General features: G+C 41.4%; 2 protein-coding genes across 7 annotated transcripts; both read right to left on the bottom strand.

The window, feature by feature from the left end:
* Positions 1 to 144: 144 nt before the first annotated feature.
* On the bottom strand, positions 145 to 8,253 carry LOC132261279 (mitochondrial Rho GTPase-like). 6 transcript variants are annotated; one of them, XM_059760014.1, is made up of 8 exons: positions 7,700 to 8,253; positions 7,422 to 7,630; positions 7,205 to 7,357; positions 5,317 to 6,105; positions 3,903 to 4,309; positions 3,139 to 3,201; positions 2,342 to 2,425; positions 145 to 458 (listed from the first exon to the last, which is right to left on the bottom strand). In XM_059760014.1, exons 1-8 carry the CDS (start codon positions 7,890 to 7,892, stop codon positions 317 to 319), a joined length of 2,040 nt encoding a protein of 679 aa, XP_059615997.1. In that variant the 5' UTR covers positions 7,893 to 8,253; the 3' UTR covers positions 145 to 316. The 6 variants fall into 6 exon arrangements, with proteins under 6 accessions (XP_059615997.1, XP_059616007.1, XP_059616027.1 ...); XM_059760024.1 differs by having other exon boundaries at positions 3,163 to 3,201; XM_059760044.1 differs by lacking the exon at positions 2,342 to 2,425.
* Positions 8,254 to 8,437: 184 nt separating this feature from the next.
* On the bottom strand, positions 8,438 to 22,749 carry LOC132261336 (lethal(2) giant larvae protein-like). The gene is made up of 4 exons (XM_059760136.1): positions 21,481 to 22,749; positions 10,666 to 12,110; positions 9,514 to 10,292; positions 8,438 to 8,892 (listed from the first exon to the last, which is right to left on the bottom strand). The coding sequence occupies exons 1-3, from the start codon at positions 22,648 to 22,650 to the stop codon at positions 9,536 to 9,538; spliced, it is 3,372 nt and encodes a 1,123-aa protein (XP_059616119.1). The 5' UTR covers positions 22,651 to 22,749; the 3' UTR covers positions 8,438 to 8,892; positions 9,514 to 9,535.
* Between the last annotated feature and the right edge of the window lie 233 nt (positions 22,750 to 22,982).

Here is a 22,982-nt window from a genome sequence, read left to right as displayed (position 1 = left end):
AATTATGGGAGAAATATTATTATTATTATTATTTACAACGCGCAAAATTTACGAATAAAAAGAAAAAAAAAGTGTTGATTTCTCACAAATTTACTTCAAGAAAAAGAAGCTTTCAAAGACAATCTCTTCGCGACGCTACGCTAATTCTTTTTTTTATCATTGAATGACTGACTACTTCGGCATTTTTACTCCAATTACGCCATCAATCTCTTCTCCTCTCTCACTGTCCAGGAGAGTTATCTTGTCTTCTGCCTCAATTCAACACACAAATTCACAGTTCTTTCGCATCGAAGAAAAGACTCCATGTTTTTCCACTTCACCGCGCGCCGTAGGTCGTCGTGTTCCTCTGGAAGGCCCTGACCACGTACCATCCGACCACAGTGATCGCCGCGATGCCCAGGCCGGCCTTCCACCACACCAGCGGATCTCCGGGCGTCAGGCCGAAGTGCTTCAAGTGTCTGGATTGTGAGAGAAAACGCCCATTAGAGCCCGATGGAAAGCGCTTCATTCACTCACGCCCAAAACAATCACACAATGCAGAGGAAAAAGTGGTGAGAAAATGCACTTCGACAAAGTGTTGTTAGCGGATTTTTTTTCTACGTGAATTCAGCCGGATTATTATACAAAGCATTCCTTGCGCGTCTTTCCGACACCATCGAAGAATTCCTTTCATGCACAATTAATCATTTTGCCATTTATAAAGAACTCAATTAAAGACTGACGCGCAATTAAACACAAGACATTCATTAGCAATCTACAAACATTTACACTCAGTTTTACTGCATAATTAAATAGGAGAGAGCGAGGCTTTTATGAATCCTGTCGCTGAAGGCATGAAAAATCCTTAAAGCCAAAACATCTTTTAATCACTTAAAACACCTTTAAATCGACGGGTGCCTCGAAAACTATAAAAAGTCAAAATCGCCATTTTTCAGCAAAGCGAGTTCAAAATTTTGCATTAAAACAGCTGCGAAATTTGCCAAATTTACTTCAAAATACTCAAAATGCCTTCAAATCGTTCGTTAAAGTGAAAATATTGCTCTGTATTTTTTATTTTGTAAATGTTTTATTGGTATTTATTGAAATTTTTGACTAAAATGTGGCAAAATTATAGAAAATCTGAAAATATTACTTTTCAAAGTCGATTTTTAATGGTTTTTGAGTCGATTTTATACAAAAAATCAACTTTTCATACTTCAATTGAACTTTTTCTTAATGTTTTCAAGTGAAAAAATTTAAAAGATATGAAAAATATTCATTTAAAGTCCAAAAAAAACATTTTAGGATAATTCTGAAAATCTACAAATATTTTCTAAAAAGACGTTTTTATGCATTTGACTGCAATTTTTGAGACATTTTTTTTTGGGAAAAATTCTTCAGCGTAAACAATGAAAAATCGACTTTTAATTCGCACAAGATAACAATTTTTTTCCATTTGTGCTTTTTAGATAAATAAGATTTTTTTCTATTGTCTCATAAGATACAAATCTTAAAATTCTTGTACAGAAAGAACAAATAAAAAGCTTTTCAAAAATTCATAAGACGAAAACTATGATAAATTGACTTTTCATAGTTTTCCATTCACCCGTCGATATGGAATTAATATAAATTGTTGAGTGAATAGAAATCTATGAAAAATTGAATTTTTTCAAAGATTTCTTCTTAAAGTATTTTTGAAAAGTTCTCTGGAAAAAATAATAGATTGATTTTCAATGAGAATATTAAACAATTTTTTAAAAATGCATTTAAAATGAGAAAAAGTTAATTTTTTTCATTTAAAATCGACTTTTGGAAACTCAATAAAAGATTCAAAATTGAAAAATTCACAATATTAGCACTAAATTTTCATCTTTTCCTCCTAAAAAGTGTCGATATTTTGACTTTTCATACTTTTCGATTCACTCATTGAAATATTGATCCTTATCTAGTGTTGAAATGTTAGCGAAAAGACAAACAAGAAAGGTTATCAAGAAGGTCAAAAAGGCTAAATTTTCATAAAGAAATTGCGATTAACTGGATTTCGTCATTAGTTTGGATGAAAAAAGAACAAATCAATCAAAATATCCGCATTTTGAGATCAAAACAATGAATTATTTTTAAATTTACTCTAAAAACGTCTTCAAAAATGCCCAGCTCTTCTCTACACAAGTTTTTCGCCCATCATTTTCTACTGACAAAACCCACAAAATTAACCCCAAAAAGTGCTGACTAAGAAATAGAAATCGAAAGAATCGTGCAAAAGTGCAAAAAATTCTAGTGCAAAACGCCGAATAAAAAGAAGTCAAGAAAATATGTGAGAAAAGACGAAAGAAACGGAGAGAAAGTGAATGAAATTCTCCACCTGTTGACATTGAAAGGTTGGGACCAAGAAGACATCTGAGTGTTGGGACTCATGAAAAGGAAATTCACGACGCGCCGAAGTGGACTGAAAGTACAGAAATTGTTTCATCGACTCACTTTTGCCATCAAAATTCTCTGTTTTATTTTATTTTATTGGTTCTTTTTTTGCATCGCATTTCAGCCAAGCTTCAGAAGAAGAAGAAATTGAAAAAGGTAGTAAAATGAAAGAAATTAAAATTGAGAAATGCATGAGAGATTTTTTTTTACTGATAAGAAATCGAACGAGTGAAAAATCTACGTGATTTTGTGGCTGAAATCAATTAATTTTTCTACCCACAATTAAGAATTCATTTGCTTTCATTCAATGCTAAAATTCTCGTGATTTTTTCTTCTAAGATGGGAAATTTCTCAGTTGCGTCAGTTTGAAATTTAAATTTGACGCTAATCAAAGTGTCCGAATTGTCACGAAAGCAGCCGATAAATGACATTTGATCAATTTTTCAAACATTTTCTGTCAAAATGTCATTTTAAACACAAACATCAGTTATTACGCCATGATTATTTACACAGGATGTACAAGAAAACTTATTATTAATTATAATGCAAAGCTTTCTTTCTGTTATCAACATTAACAAAAGAAAAACAATCCTTTAATGCGTGTGGATTTCGCGTGCGATTTTTCGACTGTTCAAAAAAAAAAAAAACTCAAAGGGAAGAAAAGAACGAAAGATTATTTTGCTCGCAGCATTATTAATTAATTATTTTTGCACAAATTTAGTTAATTGAAGCTGAACTTACGTGGTCTCCCACAGCTGTACCAACCTGTGCTTGTAAAAGAGGATCCAAGCCGCTTGGAAGCGACTGTTTTTTCGTGGATTTTTAAATTGCATTTTCATACAAAAACATATTGTTTTTCCCCCGAACGAGTGTGTGTGCGTGTGATCAAGAAGATAAATACAATATCGTTAGAGAAAAGTGCTTCAAAAGTCCCAAATTCTTCCCCCTCTTTAGAAATATCCTCTAAAAGTGGATTATTAAATGTTCAATTTTCAAATTTCCCACCGCAAAAACCCAGTGAAAGAGTGTTTAAGAGCGATTAAAGACTTGCTGGTGATCCACGAGAGGATAAGCGAGAGCGTAAGTGTGTAAAACTGACGGTTGAGCCATAAAACACAACTAATCCCTCGATATATCGAAGATTCAACCGATTTTTATGCGGTTTCCGACGATCAAAATGGCGAATCTTTTGAGAATAATTTCTTAAGTTCTCAAAATCCATTAAATTCTTCTGCAAATCTTCCATTTTCGCAACTTTATCGTAAAATTCAACGCTTTTTGATAGAATAAACTAATCAATTGACAGCTGAGAGCGGAAAAGGAAGCAAAATTGTCGCTAGTGTCGACAAAGAAGAATAACTCCTGAGTGTTCACAGCGCCACTTCAGCCACGAATTATGCACAAATCTCATCCACGAGGGATTAATCCCACTTCGCGCCTATTCGAGGATAACCCGCAAGTCTGTAATCGCTCTGAAATGCCGAAAAAGGACGAGAAATACTCACGGAAAAGCCGCCATTGTGGCCAATTTGGTGAAGAGATCCTTCTTATTGTCCCTCAGACTGAAGATTTGCGGTGGCAATATTTTGTACTTGCTGCAGAACTCCGTGGGCTGCAGCAGATAATTCTGAGGCACTTCCAGAAGGTCACCCTTCGTGCCGACAATCAAGACGGGTATTTTGCTCTCGGCAAAGTACTTGATGTAGATCCGGGCGATGTACTCGAACGAGTTGGGATTGCTAATATCATAGACTAGACAGGAAACATCACAGTGAACCTCATTCGGCTGGAGCGGATCCAGTGCCTGCCTCACATCGATGTCGCGCAGCACCAGATGCTTCTCCTGCCCATAAACCTGCACAACATTGATGCAGTGCTGCACGCCGCCGCGCAGGTCCTTCTCACTGATCTTCTGCAGAGGGCAAGAAAGAAATTTTGCTTTTCTAACGCATTTTCAGGGGAAAAGGAGTTAAAATCGACAGTCAAGAGACTAAATTAGTCCTATTTTTCGCTTAAAACAGTGTTAAATTGGACGCAATTCAACAAACTTGCGTAAATCCGTAGCTCAATCGTAGAAACTATACTTAATCCAGACTTATGAAACACTTTAAAGCTTCGATAAAAAGCTCAGCGAGCCAAAATGCTAAAATCTCAAAGTTGAGATTTTAAAAGCTATTTTTCTTGCTTTCTTTCGCGAATGTAGCGGCGATTAGTCAATAGATGTCGCATCATGCAAAACCATGGCATTTCAATAATATACTTCGTGACAACAACACTCAAGTGAATTGTATAAATAACGCCTTGCAAATAACCTCAAAATTTAGAGATTTACACGCTTTCAAACCTTTTATTCCATAGAAATTGGACTTTCTGTTTCCTTGCTAAATTCTGATCAGAGAAAAGCAATAAATTTAGCAAAATATCAAGCGAAAAACAGTAGGAAAATTACTAAAAACATTGATGACAAATTAGCTAAGTGAAGCAAAAAAATAGACTGAATATTAAGCTTCTATACTTTAGTTCAGTCATTTTAGCTCTTTTCGGCTAAATTATCTACTTGTTTTTAGCTTTTTTGACTCGCTGGGATGGCAAAATTAATAAAACATTCTAAAAACTGAAAAGAAATACTTTACAAGAAACTTTTTAAAAGTTTTCAAGAAGGAAATTAATAAATAAGATTTTATATTATATTCAGAGTCTGAGAACATTATTGGAAAATTCTAATAATTCAAAATTATTTCTTAAAGATGCGTTTTATACGAATGATTGCAAAATAAACGACTTTTCTATGAAAAATCGATTTTTCACACTCTTCAATTCACCTTGATTGGATATAAATCATTCAAATCAAGCAAATATACCCGGAATTTTGGCTCATAAATCAATGGTCAGGAAGGTCCTTAAGCGTCCTGAACTCACCTTCATGTCATCGTAGATGAAGGCACGGCAGAGCGCCGTCTTGCCGGCGCCCTTCTGCCCAATCACGTGGCACACGTAAACCGATCGGCTGCTCTGCTTCTTGGCAAAGTCCAGCCGGCGCTCGCGCGTCACGTGGATGGCCGACAGCTGTGACTCATTCTCGTGCACATTGAAGCCCAGCCACGCGAGATACTCGAGCGTCTTGGGCAGATCGACGAGCGTCATTAGCGCCCAGCGCGAGATCCAGCCGTGCAGCGTCAGATGGCCGTTCTCGTTGGTCGACACCGTCCACTTGATGTCCGACATCCACGGCGGACTCGGGCAGGCGCTGAACAGGTTCCGGAACTCCTCCGGCGACAGCGCGCCGTCGCCGTCGCGGTCGCTGCGCTCGAACAGCGCCGTGAGGAACTGCTGGCCGCGGTGCGACAGCTCCGTGCTGCTGCCCGGCGGCACCTTCACCGCCGGATGCAGATACTCGCCGGACATCTCGAGGTGCTCGTTGTAGCCGAAGCGGCGCAGCACGGCCCACGTGGTCTCGTTGCGGCCGCGCTGGATGAAGAGGCAGTGCAGGAAGAGGAAGCCCTTGAGCGTCACGGCGTCGTGGCGGATGCCGTCGGGGATGTTCTTGATCAGCACCGCCTTCACCTCGTCCAGCACCTGCGGCTGCAGCGGCGCATTGAAGCAGCGCCGCTGGAAGTGGTTGAGCTCATAGTCATTGAGCAGTCCGTCGCCGTCGATGTCGCACACCTTGAAGATCCGCACCAGCGCCTTCTTGCACTCGTTCGTCAGCTGCAACGCCGATGCAGACGATAAGAAAATTAACACTTCAGACGCTATTAAACAGCCCATGAGAAATTCACTTCAGTGTTACTTTAAGTGTTACACAATGCAAATTCTGCACACATAAAACACTTTAGCTTCTTTACAGTATTTCTTAGACGGTGAAAAATGGATTTCCATATTTTTTACTACGTAAATTTAGAGTGTAAAAATAGTAAAATGTTGGAAAGTGTCCATTTTGAGACGTTCTGTTTTCCACTGCATATTTTCCAAGCTTCTCATCTGATTACCAAAATCGGCACGGATTTAGAAAGGTCACTCGATGGCCTACAACTCTCTAGAACATGTCAAGATCGTAAAATGTCTACCAAATAGTCTTTTTAACTAATTTTTACAATAAGTTAGTTTTGTGCATTTTGTACTAAAAACTCCCAAAACGCCGCCATTTTTCGGCGCATCCTGAAGAGCAATGGCGGTTCCGGAAGAAGATAAGCTGACCTACAACTCTCTAGGACATTTTATTAGTGTCAGAACTCAGTTTCACCTCATTTTTAGGGCTTTTCTATGCATTTTGCAGTGAAAACAATTCATTAAGAGCCTGTTTTCCATCGGATTTTCAAGAAAATTGACGTTTTGGAATAACCTACAATTCTGTGAAACACACTGCTTCCGCTAGATGGCGTTTTAACCTACTTTTGAATACACTTTAAGTACAAAATATGAGGAATTTATCCAATTTTTAAACATTTTTCAACGCATTTTAGAAACTCAGAGAATTTATACAGTGAAAAACACTGCTTTTCCGCCCCTTTCGTGTGACTACGCCTCTGGAAGAAATTATTACATCGCGCGTGAGGAAGAGAAAGGCTTCAGAAGACTCTCCTTGGATTGCATCCAAGATTTTCTGGTGCATCAGAAAATGCGGGAAAAGCCACTTGAAGTGCGTGCAAAATTACATTTTCTCCCAATTCTAATGCGTGAGGAATAATTCAGCTGCAGAATATGTAATGGAGATTAATGATGAGCAGCGCAAAGACGCTGTTCTCGCGTGGTTTCTTGCAAGACCAACGCGGCATTGCGAAATGGGAAATGAGTTTTTTCCACTCACGTCTTGCTCCTCTGTGCTGTACAGCGGCGCCGTGGGATGCAGCACGGCCTTCTGTGCGTAGTAGAACATCTCGGAGATGTTGTGCAGCGTCTTGGCGCTGCACTCCACACAGCTCTCCACCTCCGGGAACTCCTCCATGATCGCCAGCACTTGCTGAAGGGGCAGAAGAAGACTGTGAGCGCGTGTTACGTAAGAAAAGAGCGCGCGCGGAACTCACGTCGATGGTGGAGAAGTCCACCAGGTCCACCTTGTTGCCCACCAGCACCACCGGCTTGCGCTGATCCATGGGCATGCTGTCCCGGATGAGCGGCAGCCAGTGGGACGCGATGCGCTCGATGGAGCTGTCGTCCTCGACCGAGTACACGATGCACACCACGGAAGCGCGCGCGATCTCCTCCGTCAGCGCGTCGTCCGCCTGCTCGGCGGCTGCAAAGAGGGCGGGCGGCGTCAGGCGGCCGTGCAGGGAGAGAGGGAAGGAAGCACGTGCGGACTCACCTGAGTAGTCCACGATGTTCGTGGGCACCTGTTCGGGCGTCACGTCGGCCGGAATGGTGATCTCCTCCGCCTTGGCGGGCACATCCTCGGGGAACTCCTCGCTCACCAGCGACAGGATGAGCGACGTCTTGCCCACGCCCTGGTCCCCCACCAGCAGGATCCGCACCAGCCGCGAGTTGCTCCACGCCACCATTCTTCACCGCACGCAGAAACCGTCCCTAAACCCCCGGAAAACTGCCCTGCGGGAGTCCCCGCGACAGTGGCGCCGCACGCGGCCCCACACGCACACCCACCCCAACACTCCCGGAAGCCCGGATTCTCGCGAAAAGCGCCCACTTGTGAAAAATCCACACACACGTCAATTGCGCACTTTTCTCCGGCGGAAAAACTCTCTTCGCACCACTGAAATTGTCACTCGCTCAGCATCAGCGCCTCACATTGATCACTCCTGGGCTGCTATCACAGCGATTCTCAGCACTTTTCCTCGCCCCCAGCTGCGATTCCCTGTCTCCGTCGCGCAGACACACGAGCGCCCCTGAGATTTCTCGGTTCAGTTTGACAGATTTGACAGCTGAAAAGGTGGTCGACGCAGTTGGCGGGTTTCCTTATTCGAACAAAAAAACTGGTCGAAACACTGTGCGCCAATCGAATTGAAACACTTTCAGATTACAATCAATATTTCAAGAAAATATATTTTAAAAACGAAAATGCAATACATTATATAGATGGAATCTTCGCACTTACTAACATTACATAAAAATTTTATCATCTCCAAAAATTCATCATTGATAAATTCATCGAAAAGTAGTTTTTTTCTTCTATTTCTCTTTTAGGTCCATTTCTGAAACATCCTTAAGCATTAATTGGGGGATATATTTCTTATATAAAAAAAGGATCCTTACTGATATTTTTTCATCCTGTTTCTCTTCTCGAAAGGAATATATATATATTTTGTATAAGGCAATGTTTCATTACGATTAATTTCTAAACATTAACATCTCATTTCTCCGTCACTAAACATTAAAAAATTACACTCTAAGTAAGTTGTGTGTGTGTTATAAATGTGAAAAAATACGACACATTGAAGGATTAACTGTCCTGAATAGGAGACCAACTCCGTCTGGTGATTCCTCTTTCTCTCTCTCTCTCGCTCTTTCTCGCTCTTTCTCCTAATACTGCGGAAGTTGTTTGCACTGTAAAAAAAGTGGTAAAAGATATTTTTTAAAAATGAAAATAGTAATTTTTTAATAGAAAATATGATCAAAAGAGTTAAATTTCATTAATTTCAGAGCCTTTTCTTAACTATTGAATGCAAATCAATTGGAAATAATTTTTTTCTCTATTGAAACTGCAATTTTTAACGAAAAATATGGAAAATGTAGTAAAATTTCATTAAGTTTCCAAAGTTTCTAAGCCTTTTACTATTTACTGTTAAACTGCAAAGAAATAGAAATTAATTTCTTCTTTAAAAAGACAATTTTTCATGAAAAATATGACAAACATTGTAAAATTTCAAATAAATTTCAGAAATTTTTAATAAATTTCAAATAAATTTCAACAATTTCAAACCCTTTTACAAATTACAGTTAAACGCGAAGCAATAGAAATGAATTTCTCCATTAAAAAGGCAATTTTTCATGAAATATATAACAAATGATAGTAAAATTTCCAAAATGTCATTCAAAATGTCCAAAATTACACCAAAATTTCAATTTGTGCCAAACTTCAGGTCAATCAAATAACGTCAAACGATCGAAGTAAGCGTTGAAGGTAAATAAGCAAAATAAAACGCTGGAAAATGGCGCTTTTCTCACCTTTTTCACGCCGCGTTCGCGCCTAGAACTGGCTCTCCTTCCTGGTGGTGGAGGACGTGGTGGTGGTGACGGTTTCCGGCTCGCCGTTCGTGCCGCCGTGCGATATCGACGTGATGACGGACTTCACCACCACGGACGTGGTGTTAGATTCTGTGGTGTCCCCAATCGGCGAGAGATCCTTGAGATTGAGGGAGTTGAGGTTGTCCAAGTCCTTGATGGTGGCCGACGTGACTTTGTCACTGGTGCGCGTCGTCAGCACACTCACGCGCCCCACGATCTCCTCCGTGGTGGCGGAGCAGAGCGTCGTGGTGGTGCTGTTGAGGTGATCCCGCACCGAATCCACTGTGATGTCGCCCATGGAGCTGCTGATGGTCTCGTTGGCGCGATTGTTGCCCTCCAGCGAGCCATTGGTGAGGCCCTCGGCGTGATGGGCGTCACTGCCGGCGCCCAGGGAAGCATTCAAGTCACTCTTCACCTCCTCCTCCTCGTGCGCCACCACCACTGGCGTCGTGTCCAACTCCTCGGCGCCCACGTACGGCTCCAGATCAATCACGCCCTCCGGACAGATCATCTTCGCCGACGACAGCGTCACGCGCTGGATCTCCGACGAGGACATCATGTAGAGAGCCTCGCCGTGATTGGTGAAGCACAGCGAGGAGATGCCATTGATGTCCTCGCGACGCACGGCGGCCGCATTCAGTTGTCTCTTCAGCTCCGGCACGGACAGCACCAGACAATCGCCCAGATTCGTCAGACACAGCAGCCCAACTTCCGTGTATCTGTCCAGAGAGAAAGAGCCCGAGAATTAGTCATTTGCTTCCCAAAATCTAGGCCCCCGGAAGAACCTAGAACCTAGAGTAAGGGTTCATTGGAAAGATCTTGAGGCCAGCTACAACATACTAAAATCTGGGATCAATCCATGCCATGGAGCCTGAGTAAATGAGGAAAACCTCTTTTATCGCTTTTCAAAATGGCGGAAAAACAAGTGACAGGTTGGATTTAACAACACCATCTTCTGAATTACTGAATACTTTGACTCTTTGGTGTAAATCGCATGATATCTCTCATTATTTGGGCTCTAAAAGACCTTCTAGAAAAAAACGACCTTCCGCCCTTATTTTTGAGTGAATTTCCTGAATTTATGCAACTCACCTCTTCTTCTCGTCCGTCTGATCCTCAGCCTGCGCTCGTGCCGCTCCCCTCGCCGGACTGGCGGCATCAGCTGGCGCCGGACACGAGAACAGCCCGAAGGACATGCGCCTGACGCGAGCGCCCTCGTGCGCCGTCAACTTGTACTTGGTCACTGGCTTCAGCTGCGGCAGGGAGAAGACCTTGAACTGCTCCTCGGACGCAATCAGCACCCGATGCGGCGCCATGCCGGCGCCCGGGAAGTCCAGCGGCACGCCATTGTGATCCACCACGGCGATTCCCACCACGGGCGCCCGGTGCTTCAGCTGAATCTCCTTCGCCAGCTGCCCTGTGACGGACTTGCGCTGCTCCGGCGGCAGCTCCTCGTCCGACTTGGGCGGCAAGTGGACGACGAAGACGGACACGCAGCTGGAATTGGTGGCGGACCAGAGAGTGGGCACGGTGGAGTGGACATTTGTGATGTAGGTCTGCGCGAAGGCCAGACAGCGCACCATCGAGCCCATGCCGTCGTCCACCGGGCGCGCCTCCACCTGTCGCTCAATGGGACGCGTCTCCAGGATGGGACTGGTGGTGGTCTGGCCAGCAGCGGCGGCCGCCGGGTTGTTCCTGGTGGAGCGTCCGCGACGCAGACGCCTGAAGGACTCCCTGAGCGTCTTCTTGAAGGACTTCTTCCTGGACAGCGTCTCGCCGGCGCCACTCAAGTCATTGGGATTGAGTGTGCACTTGTGCAACACCGGGCGCTGATTGAAGTAGTCGAACAGCACGAGTCCGTGTCCCGTTCCCGCCGCCACGAGATTCCACGACGACTCCAGCGCCACGGCGGTGATTCCCGCCGGCGGCAGCACCTGCAGCACACTCACCACCTGAATCCCCTCGTCCGTGGTGTACGTGTCGTCCAGCAGCTGCTGGCGCACGTTCAGCTGATCGTGTCCCTTCCACACGAATCCGTCGCGATCGCTCACCAGATTCATCGTCGTCACCTTCAGCGGCACCTCGGATTGCAGGATGTCGAAGCTCGCCACGACAATGTGTCCCGCCGTTCCGGCCACCACCAGAGTGCCCGTCTTGGGGCACAGCGCCACCTTCTTCACCGCCAGGCGTGGATCGTCCGAGTAGGGATCGAAATTCCCCGCCTTCCTGAATGGCGGCTCAGAATCGTCCAGAGGCTCTGAATTCTCCTGCCCATGCTCCGCCTCAGGCTCGCCGTGGCCAAACAGCGGCGCCGTCTTGAAGTTCAGGATCGGCGTGAGAATCACATCGCTGCAATTCCAGAACCGCACCGAACCATCTTCGTGGCCCGTCAGCAAGATATCGTACTCCGTCACCTCGCCACTCTCCTTGAAGCGCTCCTGCAAGCGTCCGCCACTCACTGGCCACTCGATCAGGCTGTTCGCCTGCTGCTGCTGCTGCCCAGCAATGATGATCTTCTCGTAAACCTCAGCCGACACCTGAAATCAAAGCAAACGCCGAGGTTAGCCTAGCTTAGACCAAAGCTATAAAGTATTCAAAATCCAAACTTTAAACCTACATAACTCCGGATCTATAACATCTGTAGAAAAGTATGACCTATATTTAGAAACGTCCTGACCAGAACTACAACATACTAAAATCTTATCGAAATGCACCGGTTAGTTGCCGAGATAGAGGCGTTCAAAGTTTATTCAATATGGCGGCGTTCCTGCTGGCGTCACAGATTTATAGCGAATATGCCCAATAACAGGGCATTGAAACGCGTTCTTTTCGTGAAAATATGATTTAAATCGATACGAACTGAGATATAGGCTGGTAAAAGTGTGAACTTTGATCTTCCAAATCTCCGTTCCTGAAACATAAGATCCTATAACTTTGGTATCATTGGATAGATCCCGATCTTTGCTTAAACATACTCAAATTTAAAGAAAATGCACCGACTTGTTCTCGAGATATTCGGTTTTAAAGTTTCAAAAACCGTTCTTTCGACTTTAGCACTCCTAGCGGCGGTTATACCAATTTATCATGTTAAGATAAAATATGGGACTTTCCAAGGTCTTTCCAAAGACCTCAAAATGATCAAAATCGGATTATCTGAGCTAGAATTAGGGATGCTTAAGGTTCGTTGGGAATCAGTCCTCCTGACGTCACATTAGTCGATCCAATTGAGTCAGTCTCAACTCAATCCAGAGAGAGAGAGAAAGAGTTCAGTGATCATCATGCAATTAAATTCCACCCAGTTTTGTCTGAACGTGCAAGAATTCTAAGACAAAATCGTGATCGACAGATTCCATGACCAGAGAAATTACTCGCGATCTCTATTTCACCGCCTCACGATCATCAGCATAAACACAAAAGTGTTATAAAAAGAACACCCACCCAATCAAATATTCTCTTCTTTCTTTTCTTCTTCTTCTGCTCAATTCTACGAAAACACAAAACAACGACCCAGTTTTTATCATCACACAAAATTTTCCTCACTTCAAATATCTCTGAGCCACGCGAAAAATATTGTTGAAGAAAATTCACCTCATATTAATTGCTTTGATAAAAGAAAAACACGCATGCGCATCAGAAAAACAAAACCATTGGCTTTCGTTATGCTCCAGAGAATGTGAAAAATTATCACTTAAGTCACAAATAAAGTTGATAAAATAGTTTCATGGCAATTTTTTCACAAACACACAGAAAACACACAGAGAAAACCAAGAGTTTCGAGAGGAGGAAACAATGCAAAAGAAAGAAAAAAACAATGTGTTGTAAGATTTCCGAAGAACCCGGCAAATAATCTGGCAATTTTGTGTATTAAAAAAGGTAAGAAAAAAAACTTGTTAGCACTCGCCGTTGATTTGAATATTGATTTTGCTAAGAAATTCCCATTCGCTGTCTTTTTCTGTGTGTCACAGTCTTGAGACGACAAAACGACACACTTCTTCTCTTTATGGCTTTTCCCAAATGCGCGCGAGGGTGTTTTATTGTCACAATATAAGCTGAATTTACATAGAAAACATCTCCCTCGGAAATATTAACATTAATAACAACCTATAAATATATGATTTCATTGTGATTCATTAATATTTCGCATGTCGTTTTTTGACCTTCTTTTCTTGAATTAAGAGAACTTCAATTTTTAAATTACAAGTTCGTCATCATTCGTTGATACGAAATTCAAGAGAAGATCGTGAATTGAAAGAAATCTTTGGAAGATTTTGCATTTTGTGGGCTAAAAAAGACTTGAAAATATGCCAAGAAACATATTAATTTTACGCATAACGAAAAGTCATAAACTAAGAGATAAAAATAAAGAATAATTTCAAGAATTTATATAATTTTTCTGTGTCTGGAAGTCCTTTGGCGCATTTGGTTCTTTTCGCTTTGAATTTATCGGCATTTATCGACAGTTATCGACACATTTCGATACGAATTACGTGCAATTTCTTATTTTCTACCTAATTTTAGAGGGAAAATAGAATTAATACTGAATAAATTAGTTCTTAGACTGTTGATTTAAAATAATCGATAAGTATCGGTCAATGTCGATAACTTCCAAGCGAAGAGAACCAAGTGTGCTAACGGACTTATGAAGCAATTCTGAGACACACAAAAAATGTTAAAATCGTGTTATATTGGGTTAACACACGCCTTTGTTATTCTGGCCAACATGTGTTAAACCATTTTGTATCGTCAGAATGTGTAATTTTAACACGATCTCTAGAGGTTGTTTTAAAGAATATTTAAATCTGCAAATATCTTGCAAAAATGAATCAATCTTCAATTGTGGTTCTAATTTTCAAGCCTGAACAAGAATTATGTTTACAGTAAATTCTTTTTATCACAAATTTACTAATTATTTATTTGTATTGTAATAATTTTGCTAAATTTCACCATTTTTGCTCTTTACACATTGTGGAAAATATTGTTTTAACGAGAATATTAATGGCTGTTTTTCCTTATTAATTTCAAATGTTAAACTTGTGACTCAGAATTGCTGCATTATTTTTTTCAGTGCAAAGAGTGCGAATCTTTGACTGAAACTACAAGAAAATGACTTTTTTTTTCGCCAAAAGTTCAAATAACGACGGAAAATCCACGAAATTTCAGGCAACGCATCGCAGAGAGTGTTGAGGCAATATTCAGGTGTAATTGGGTGGGTCTCTCGCCTTCACTTGTTTGTGATAACAGCCGCGTTTCTGACTCACGACGCAATGTTACCCATTTTAATAACAAAATATCATATTTTCACATATCTTCGCACACTCACACACACATTTTCTGTCCGCCTATCTTATCCTGCGCGATTCTCGCACAATTCCCAACTGTGTGCATTGCAATCAAAATGATGTGTAACCTGGCCTGATAACAAGTGCCGAGAGATAAGATGTTGAGCCCTACTCATAAATAGAGTGTCTTTTTTTTCGCCACAAATTTTCCATTTATACAATTTTTCTGGGGGTCTTTGAGGAATTTTCCCTCAACAATAAAAAATCAATTTTACACTCTCAAGAAGTCATTGAGGAAGTGGTGACAAAATAGTCATAAAAGGCGAAAATAGAGTGAAAATTATGAGTAATATTAACTTCCTCTATATATTGTGAGAAATGGAAATATTTATACTGCAACTTAGCGCTCATTGAGTGGAATTCAACACAATCGAGTCATTCAGTGCGAAATGGCAAGAAAGAAAAGAAGGAGGGAAAAAAAACCACGACACAAAACCACTGAGAATACAATAATAAATAGTAAATTCTGAAGAAAAACATTGTAACAATAGAAAAATTGATTATGATATTGAAATGTTTGTACGCATTTCAGGATGATTCTGTAATTGTGGGAAATCAAGTGTAATTTACTATTAAGCATTTATTGCACGACAAAATCTCCTTTTTTACTCAAAACTCACCCACTGACGTTTGCAATTACATATATAGGGAATAGCGGGGCAGAATGGGATAGAAGTAAAATACAAAAATCGTGCTTCTTATTAAAGATACAAAATTATTATTGCGCTCATAAAGTTTGATAGCTTGTTGTTTTAATTTTATTAATGTTCTAGCAGGAATGGAAGAAAATGAATTTTCTTCCATTGTGTCTCTGCTAAGGTGTCTTTGCTACAATAATAATAATAAATTGGCCAAGAAATATTCTTCAGTTATTTTTGGGCTTTCTTTATCATTTCCTTTTGGATTATGCTCTAAGAATAAATCAAAATTGCAGTCAAAATGTGCCCCAAAATTGTTCAAAATTACCCCAAAGTGGGGCAGCTTCGTACAGCGCTTTTTTCGAACAAAAAATTGAACTTAAATTGTGTATTATCAATTATTATAGAGTTTATAAAATTTTATAGCTTGCTGTTTTTCATCTTATTAGTATCATTCTTTGCAAGAATGGTAGGAAATAAATTTTTCTATCAAAAGTGTCTCTGCTAAAGTGTCTATGCTACAATAAAGAATTTGTCATGAAATATTCTTCAGTGAATAAAAAGCTTTCTTTGTCATTCCTTTTTGATTACACTTTAAGAATAACTGAAAAATTGCAGTCAGAATTTGCCCTAAAATTATCCAAAACTACCCCAAAGTGGGGCAGCTTTGCACAAAATGCCAAGAAATGGAAAATCTTGGATTTTCAAGGCAGAATTCAAAGGACCGAAAAGAATTCTCCTCCAAAATCCCCCGTTTTCCCCTACAAACCTCCTCATTGCTCTGTAAAACGTGACTCTCGTTCGCTGTCTTAGAAGTGAAACAGATGAACTTTTTTGTGTCTGTTTGGCCAGCGAGAGATGTTTTTTTGGGTAGAGGAAAAATTGAACGTATTTGCGCGGTATTTGTGGTCGTTGATCTCCAACGCTAGAGTTTAACCACTATTGTAAAACCCGATCGCGGAATTGAATGACGAGAGGCGGAGTAAGAGAAGTATGATTAACTACAAAAGCAAGTGATTTTTCGAGACTCGATGACACAATCAAATCTATGCAAATTGAGGAATTATTAGTCATCGCCGAATATTCTGGGAATCTTGGATGGTCAAGTGGACAAAGAGAGAGAAATTTGTGAAGAAAATCCCTCAATTGAGTAATAATTTCTGCAATTTCCACTGCTTGAGCGAATTCTATTCTTTCCCGCCGCGCCAGAAGCCACAAACAGATCCAAAGACAACAGATCTTAAGGGTAAATCTTGAGATCTCTCAGAAAAACCATTGTGTGAACTCAACATAAATATATGAGCCAACATGAGCACGAGTCAGTGTTTAGCTTCCACTGTTTCACCTCTGGAGAAGTGGAAGAATGACGGCCGAGCAAGAGCGGCACAAGACAATGATTAATTAAATTCACACTGATGAAATTTTGTGTTAGATTTACATTTTAGTCGGTCAAATTCTATGTCTTAACATGTGAGAATTTTCCTCTCAACTTCTTTACATTTTATTGAGCATTTTCTCTATTCAACTGGCAATAAAATGTAATTTATTATTTTAGTGTTGAAGAAAATCTCTTTGTGCAAAAATATTACCAGCAAAAGAGAGTCAAATAATACTGAATTCGACGGATGAATCGAAAACTACGAAAAGTCAATTTATCATAGTTTTCGTCTTATGAAAATTTTGAAAAGCTTTTTATTTATTCTTCCTGAACAAAAATTCTGAGATTTTAACGCATAAAACATCTTTTCAGAAAATAATTATAGATTTTAAATATTATCAGAAAATATTTTTTAGACTTTGAATGAATATTTCTCATATCTTTTAATTTTTTTCACTCGAAAACCTTAAAGAAAAGTTCAAATAAAGTAAGAAAAGGTGATTTTTTAGTACTAAACTAACTAAAAATCGACTTTGGAAAGTAATAATTTCAAATTTTCCACTAATTTTTCCATATTTTAGTCAAAAATTCCAATAAATACCGATAAAATTAACTAAATTATTTACAAAATAAAAATTCAGAGCAATTTTTGCACTTTAACAGACAATTTGAAGGCATTTTGAGGGTTTTGAAGTAAATTTGGCAATTTTTGCAGCTAAATTTTGAACTCGTTCTGCTGAAAAATGGCGAATTTGGCTTTTGATAGTTTTCAACGCACCCGTCGAATTGCAAAAGACCCGAAAAAGCAGCACAGAAACACTTAATGATGGGTTTTAGGGAGCTTTTGGCAAATATTTTCAGTTCCAATTAAGGGCAAATAATGTTAAACACCCATCAAATATTGACTCAAGACAAACACGACTTTAAAATCTTAACCCAATTTCGACATTTACGCAATTTAACTATCTGCAAAACACCCACAAAATCCACAAATTGCATTCAATGAAGCGGAGAGAAAAGTGGAAATTTCCTCTAATCAATCTCCGCTTTTTTTTCCACCTTCCCAAACAGAAGTATTGCTCAAGAGGTGCTCGAAAAATGGTATTAATTTCAACATAACTTCTCTCTCCTGTATTTACTCTTGTTCACACTCACAAACACAGCGGAAAAATTACAACAGATAACATACTTTTGTGGTGGATTTTCGAGCAATCAGAGAGAGCAGAAGAAGAAGTAAGAAAAAACCGTCTGATAAGATTACAAAACACCAAAAAATTGGGTAGGTTTCCAAAAAAAGGTGCTTCGATTGAAGAATTCCTCTAACTTTGCACAAAAATGTTACTCAAAATATTTCTTTCACAACAGGAAGTCAACTAAATAAGCTTGAATTTGTCTCTCTTCTGTTGTTTCTTCGGAAGAAACCTGATAATTTAGCAATCAAGACATTTCTTAAACAGTCACATAATTTTTTGCTCACCTTTTGAGCAAAGTTAGAATTTACATTTTGATCATTTTGATGTTGAAATTTTTAATTAAGTGTAACATAAATTTTACTTCATCAAAAGAGACTGAAAATTTGCCTTTCAAAATGCATTTTCAGCCAATACAAATTGAATTAATAATCATGAAACGCCATCGAATTGTTTGATTTATTCTCAAAAACCATTCATTAAGTCAACAGTTTCCTTATCAGCATCAGATAGTGGAAAAGCCATTTGAAAGTAAAACAAATCCCCAGGAAATACACACAGAATCGACAGAAAGAGTTCAATTCTCCACGAACATCCCAGCGAGACAGAGAAGCTAAACGAAAAGCAGCTAATTTAGCTGAAAAAGTGCTAAAGTGTCTGAGATAAATTATCAGCGATCGCAGCGGACGATAGAGGAAACTCAATAGCGTATTAAAAATAGCAATTTCAAGCAAAATATTTAGCTAATTTTATTTTGCTTCACTTAGTTGATTTTTCATCAATTTTCTTATGGTGAAAACACAGCATTTTGCTCACACCATCTCGCCTCGGTCCCGTCAGATTCCCTTCAGAATTTTGGTCTGCAGATCAACTCATTGTGGCTCATTGTGGACGAAATCAATTAATTTTTGAGTTTTTTCCACACTAAAATTCATTTCCTTGACGATTTTCTCGATTTCCCATATGAAATTTGTCTATTTTGACCCTTTTGACAGCAATCGCATTGTCAGACACGTCAAACTCAAATTCAGCGCGGGTTGCCCAACGTAAAATCTGCAGGCACACACTCGACATAAAAATGTCGTGAGCAGGAAGGAAAATACACGATTCGCGTGGGGAAGAAAGAGATGAACTAAAACAATTATCCAGATGACAAAAGCTGTGTTTTTACCATTATTTTCTGCTGTTTTTGCTAAATTTATTACTTTTCTCTGATCAGAATTTAGCAAGAAAACAGAAAGTTCAATTTCTTTGGACTAAAAGGCTTGAGATCATTAATTTCATTCAATTTTGAGGTTATTTTCAAGGCGGTTTTTATATAATTCACTTGAGTGTTGTTGTCACGAAGTGTATTATTGAATTGGCATGGTTTCACATGAAGCGACATCTATTGACTAATTGCCGGTATATTCACTAGTGCGCCCGCTGAATTGCTAATATCTTAGCAAAAACATTCGCTTTTTGCATCTCAACTTTGAGATCTTAGCATTTTGTGCTCGCTGAGGTTGTTTCCAAATCAAACATTCACTGAATATTTTGATTTCTCCCAATAAAACTGTAAAATTCACCAAAAAAAAACTACTAAAGATAAATAAAACATTTGTAGGGCTGAAGAATTCCTCAAGTCAATGTGATAAGAATGAAGCGAACAAGTTCTTCAGCAACACATTTAATCAACATTCAAACAACACTCGTCAACGCAAGTTGATGGAAGACGCGAAGCCGAGATAAAAAAAACGCACCTTATCAGCCAATATTTGTGGTCATTGATTCCCCTCGATTGATTCTCCGTCGCCTTTTCTTCATTTGCTCACACACTTTTCAAGCCCTTCCCTTCATTTCTCTCTTTCTTTGAACATTTCCATAAATTCCCAATATTTATTCTTTACGATACGCGCGATGCGTTTTATCGCGCGACAAGAGAAGAAAAAGTGCAGAGTCTTCTTTGGTGCTTCATTTTCTTGTGAATTGCGCGAGATTTTTGACCTCTCGCGTGGACAAAATTCACTCCTACGCGCCGTTGAGCGACTCATGCACTGAATTGACGCACCCAAAATTATATCTTTGTCTAATCTTATCATCAACTTTCTGCTTGTGGAACACAAAATGGAGACATATCGATCCTCTTCCTCTCCTTTGCCTCACGTTGCGCGATTGATAAAAGCGTAATGATTGTCATTTATATCGAAACCGTAGCGAATTAATGGTGAATTTTACACCTTTTTTCTTCTTTTTCTCCCTTATAATTCCAACTCCGCGCCAATCAATCGATATTAGTCATCGCGGTGTTTTGCTATGCAGGAAAACATGCTTCAAATCAAACATTAGACATGAGAAAAGAGAAGCATTGATATGATCTTCAGTACATTTTTTTCAGTGGGTCTCTCATGTTTTATGTATTTTCACACCGATTATTGCACCTTAAACACTGTCTTACACAATTTCTCGCGAAGGTGTTTCAACAAGAAGCACGAGAAGTGACTCATTTCGGCGCGACGTGCATAATTTCACTCGCTTTACATTCATTTCTCTCACAATTAAATGCGTCATTTCCCCAAAATTACGTCATTCTTTGCGATCTTGAGAATCAATTTGACATATTTTTGAGAGAAAAACACTTCTTGAGACTCAGAAAACCTAAATTTGACTTTGAATTAATTGATATCAAAGACAGCAAAGGAAAATTCTTCGTAAAATACTCATTTTCACGTTGAACTGATTGAAGTTTTCGACAATTACCGACACTTATCGACACGGAATGAGTGCAATTTTCTTTTTAAAAGAATTTTAGGAGATAAAATAGGACTCAAAGGGATAAATAAGTCCTTAAATTGTTGGTTTTGACTATTTTTCCCACAAAATTGGGTCAAAAGATAAGAAATTGAACGAAGTTCGTATCAAAAAGTGTCGATAAATGTCGATAACTTCAAGTTTACTAAAGGATTAAGATTAACATTGAATAATAAATCGTCATAAAACCAAGTCTTTTGCCAAGTGAAAACAAATTAATAAGAAAATGATTCTATTTTTCTCCTTAAATGAAAAAAAAACCACTGAACAATTTGGGAATAAGAAATGAGATCAAAGATTATTCTTGGCCAGACGAAATTGACTCTCAGTGTGGATAAACGAGTTCCTGAATTATTGACAGCAATGCGGCGTGCGTAAACGCAGAGAAACAAGACTCTCGCCGCCTCTGCACGTCTGAGGTTTCTGGCCGAGTGCCGTTAACCCTGCCGAAGGAGGTCAAGAATCTCTCGGGTGAGTCAAAACACACCCCCGTGGGAGCGCCCCGCACGCGATGCAGGCGCAACAGGTGCCGGCGGAAGGGCGGCAGGAAGAAGAGCGAAAGTGTGGCTCACCTGGGAGACGAGGTGGTTGCACGTCACGGCGGAGGCGTGAATGGAATGTAGATAAGGTGTCTTCACGACAGGCACTTTGGGATCCGTCAAGTCGTACGCCGCCAGCTCCTCCTCCAGCAGCACAATCAGCACCTGCGCCTCCTGCTCGTCGCCGAACGTGACGAAGAAGTCCACGACCTTGGACGTGAAGTCCAGCGCGACTTTGGCGCCGTCCGCGCAGTGCACGGACACGCAGTGATGATCGCCGTACGCGGAGCGCGGCATGCCGCCGGAGAACACCACGAGGTCTCTGCCGGCGCGCCGCCCGGACACCAGCCGGTTGATGGACTTGCAGGGATCGGGGCCGTAAGGCACGTAGTTCTCGTTGTCCGGCACGCCGGCGTCCGCGATGCGCCAGCGCGCGAACGAGCCGTCGGCGTGATACCACGTGAAGTGCTCGCCGTCCGAGGACACGTGGATGCCCACGCTCTGGCCGTGGCCGGGGGCGACGAAGGAGCGCACGACGGCGCCGCTGGTGAGATCCCAGAGCACGCACAGGCCGCGGTTGTAGGTGATGAGCAGCTTTGTGGCGTCCGTGGGCAGCTGACGGAGGCACTCGATGGCGCCGGGGTTGAGTTTGTACGTGGAAGGCACTTGCTCCAGCACCACGTCGTGGTAGATGATGGGCTCGCGGATGCTGAAGCTCTCCAGATCGAACTGGTACACGTTGCCACCCTCCGTGCCGATGAACACCACGTCCTTGTCCAGCGAGCAGCACAGCGACGACACCTTCTTCAGCTTGCCGTCCAGCGAGAAGGTCTTCAGCGGCACCAGCATGGCGCCGGCGGGCTCCCAGAACACCAGCTGGTTGGCCGTGGTGAGCGACAGGAGGCGCCCCGTGCCCGGCACCCACTCCAGCAGCTGCACGGCGCACTCCTGCGCCCCCGCGGCGCCCGGCGAGGCCGCGGCGGCGTGCTGGCCGTAGAACTCCACGCCCGGCCGCCCGAACACCTTGATGGAGCCCGAGTGCGTGCCGATGGCCATCAGGCGGTGCCTCTCGTCGTACGCCAGGGCGGAGGGCTTGTGCGGAAAGCCATGCTGCACCGTCTTGCGGTACGCGAACAACTCCTTCTGCAGCCTCTGGCGCTCCACGGACACCTGCTGCCCCTTCCCACGGATAAACTTCAGCATTTCTGCACAGCGGAACCGCACCCAAAACTATCGCGGAACTTTTCTGCTGCCTTTGCGGACGCGGCCGATTTCCGACTGACTTTTTTTTCCACCGCGAACACCACGACAAAACCAGTCGATGACAAATCGATGAGACGCTCGGCCTCATCGACCGACGCAGCGCCGCCAGGCGGGGAGGGTCGAAGGCTTCGCCAAATACAAATTCGACAAATTCGTTTGTTTCTGTTCTGCGGGGAAAATAAGACACTCTCAAAGGAATTAACAAGTAAATCTAATAGGGAAATACGGTGAAAACGCATCTTCAACGTGGTGTTGGCCAAATGGGCAAAAAT

Source organism: Phlebotomus argentipes, unplaced genomic scaffold, assembly GCF_947086385.1.
Source record: "Phlebotomus argentipes unplaced genomic scaffold, Phlebotomus argentipes genome assembly contig_8, whole genome shotgun sequence".
NCBI lineage: Eukaryota > Metazoa > Arthropoda > Insecta > Diptera > Psychodidae > Phlebotomus > Phlebotomus argentipes.
This window is presented reverse-complemented; position numbering and strand designations above follow the sequence as displayed.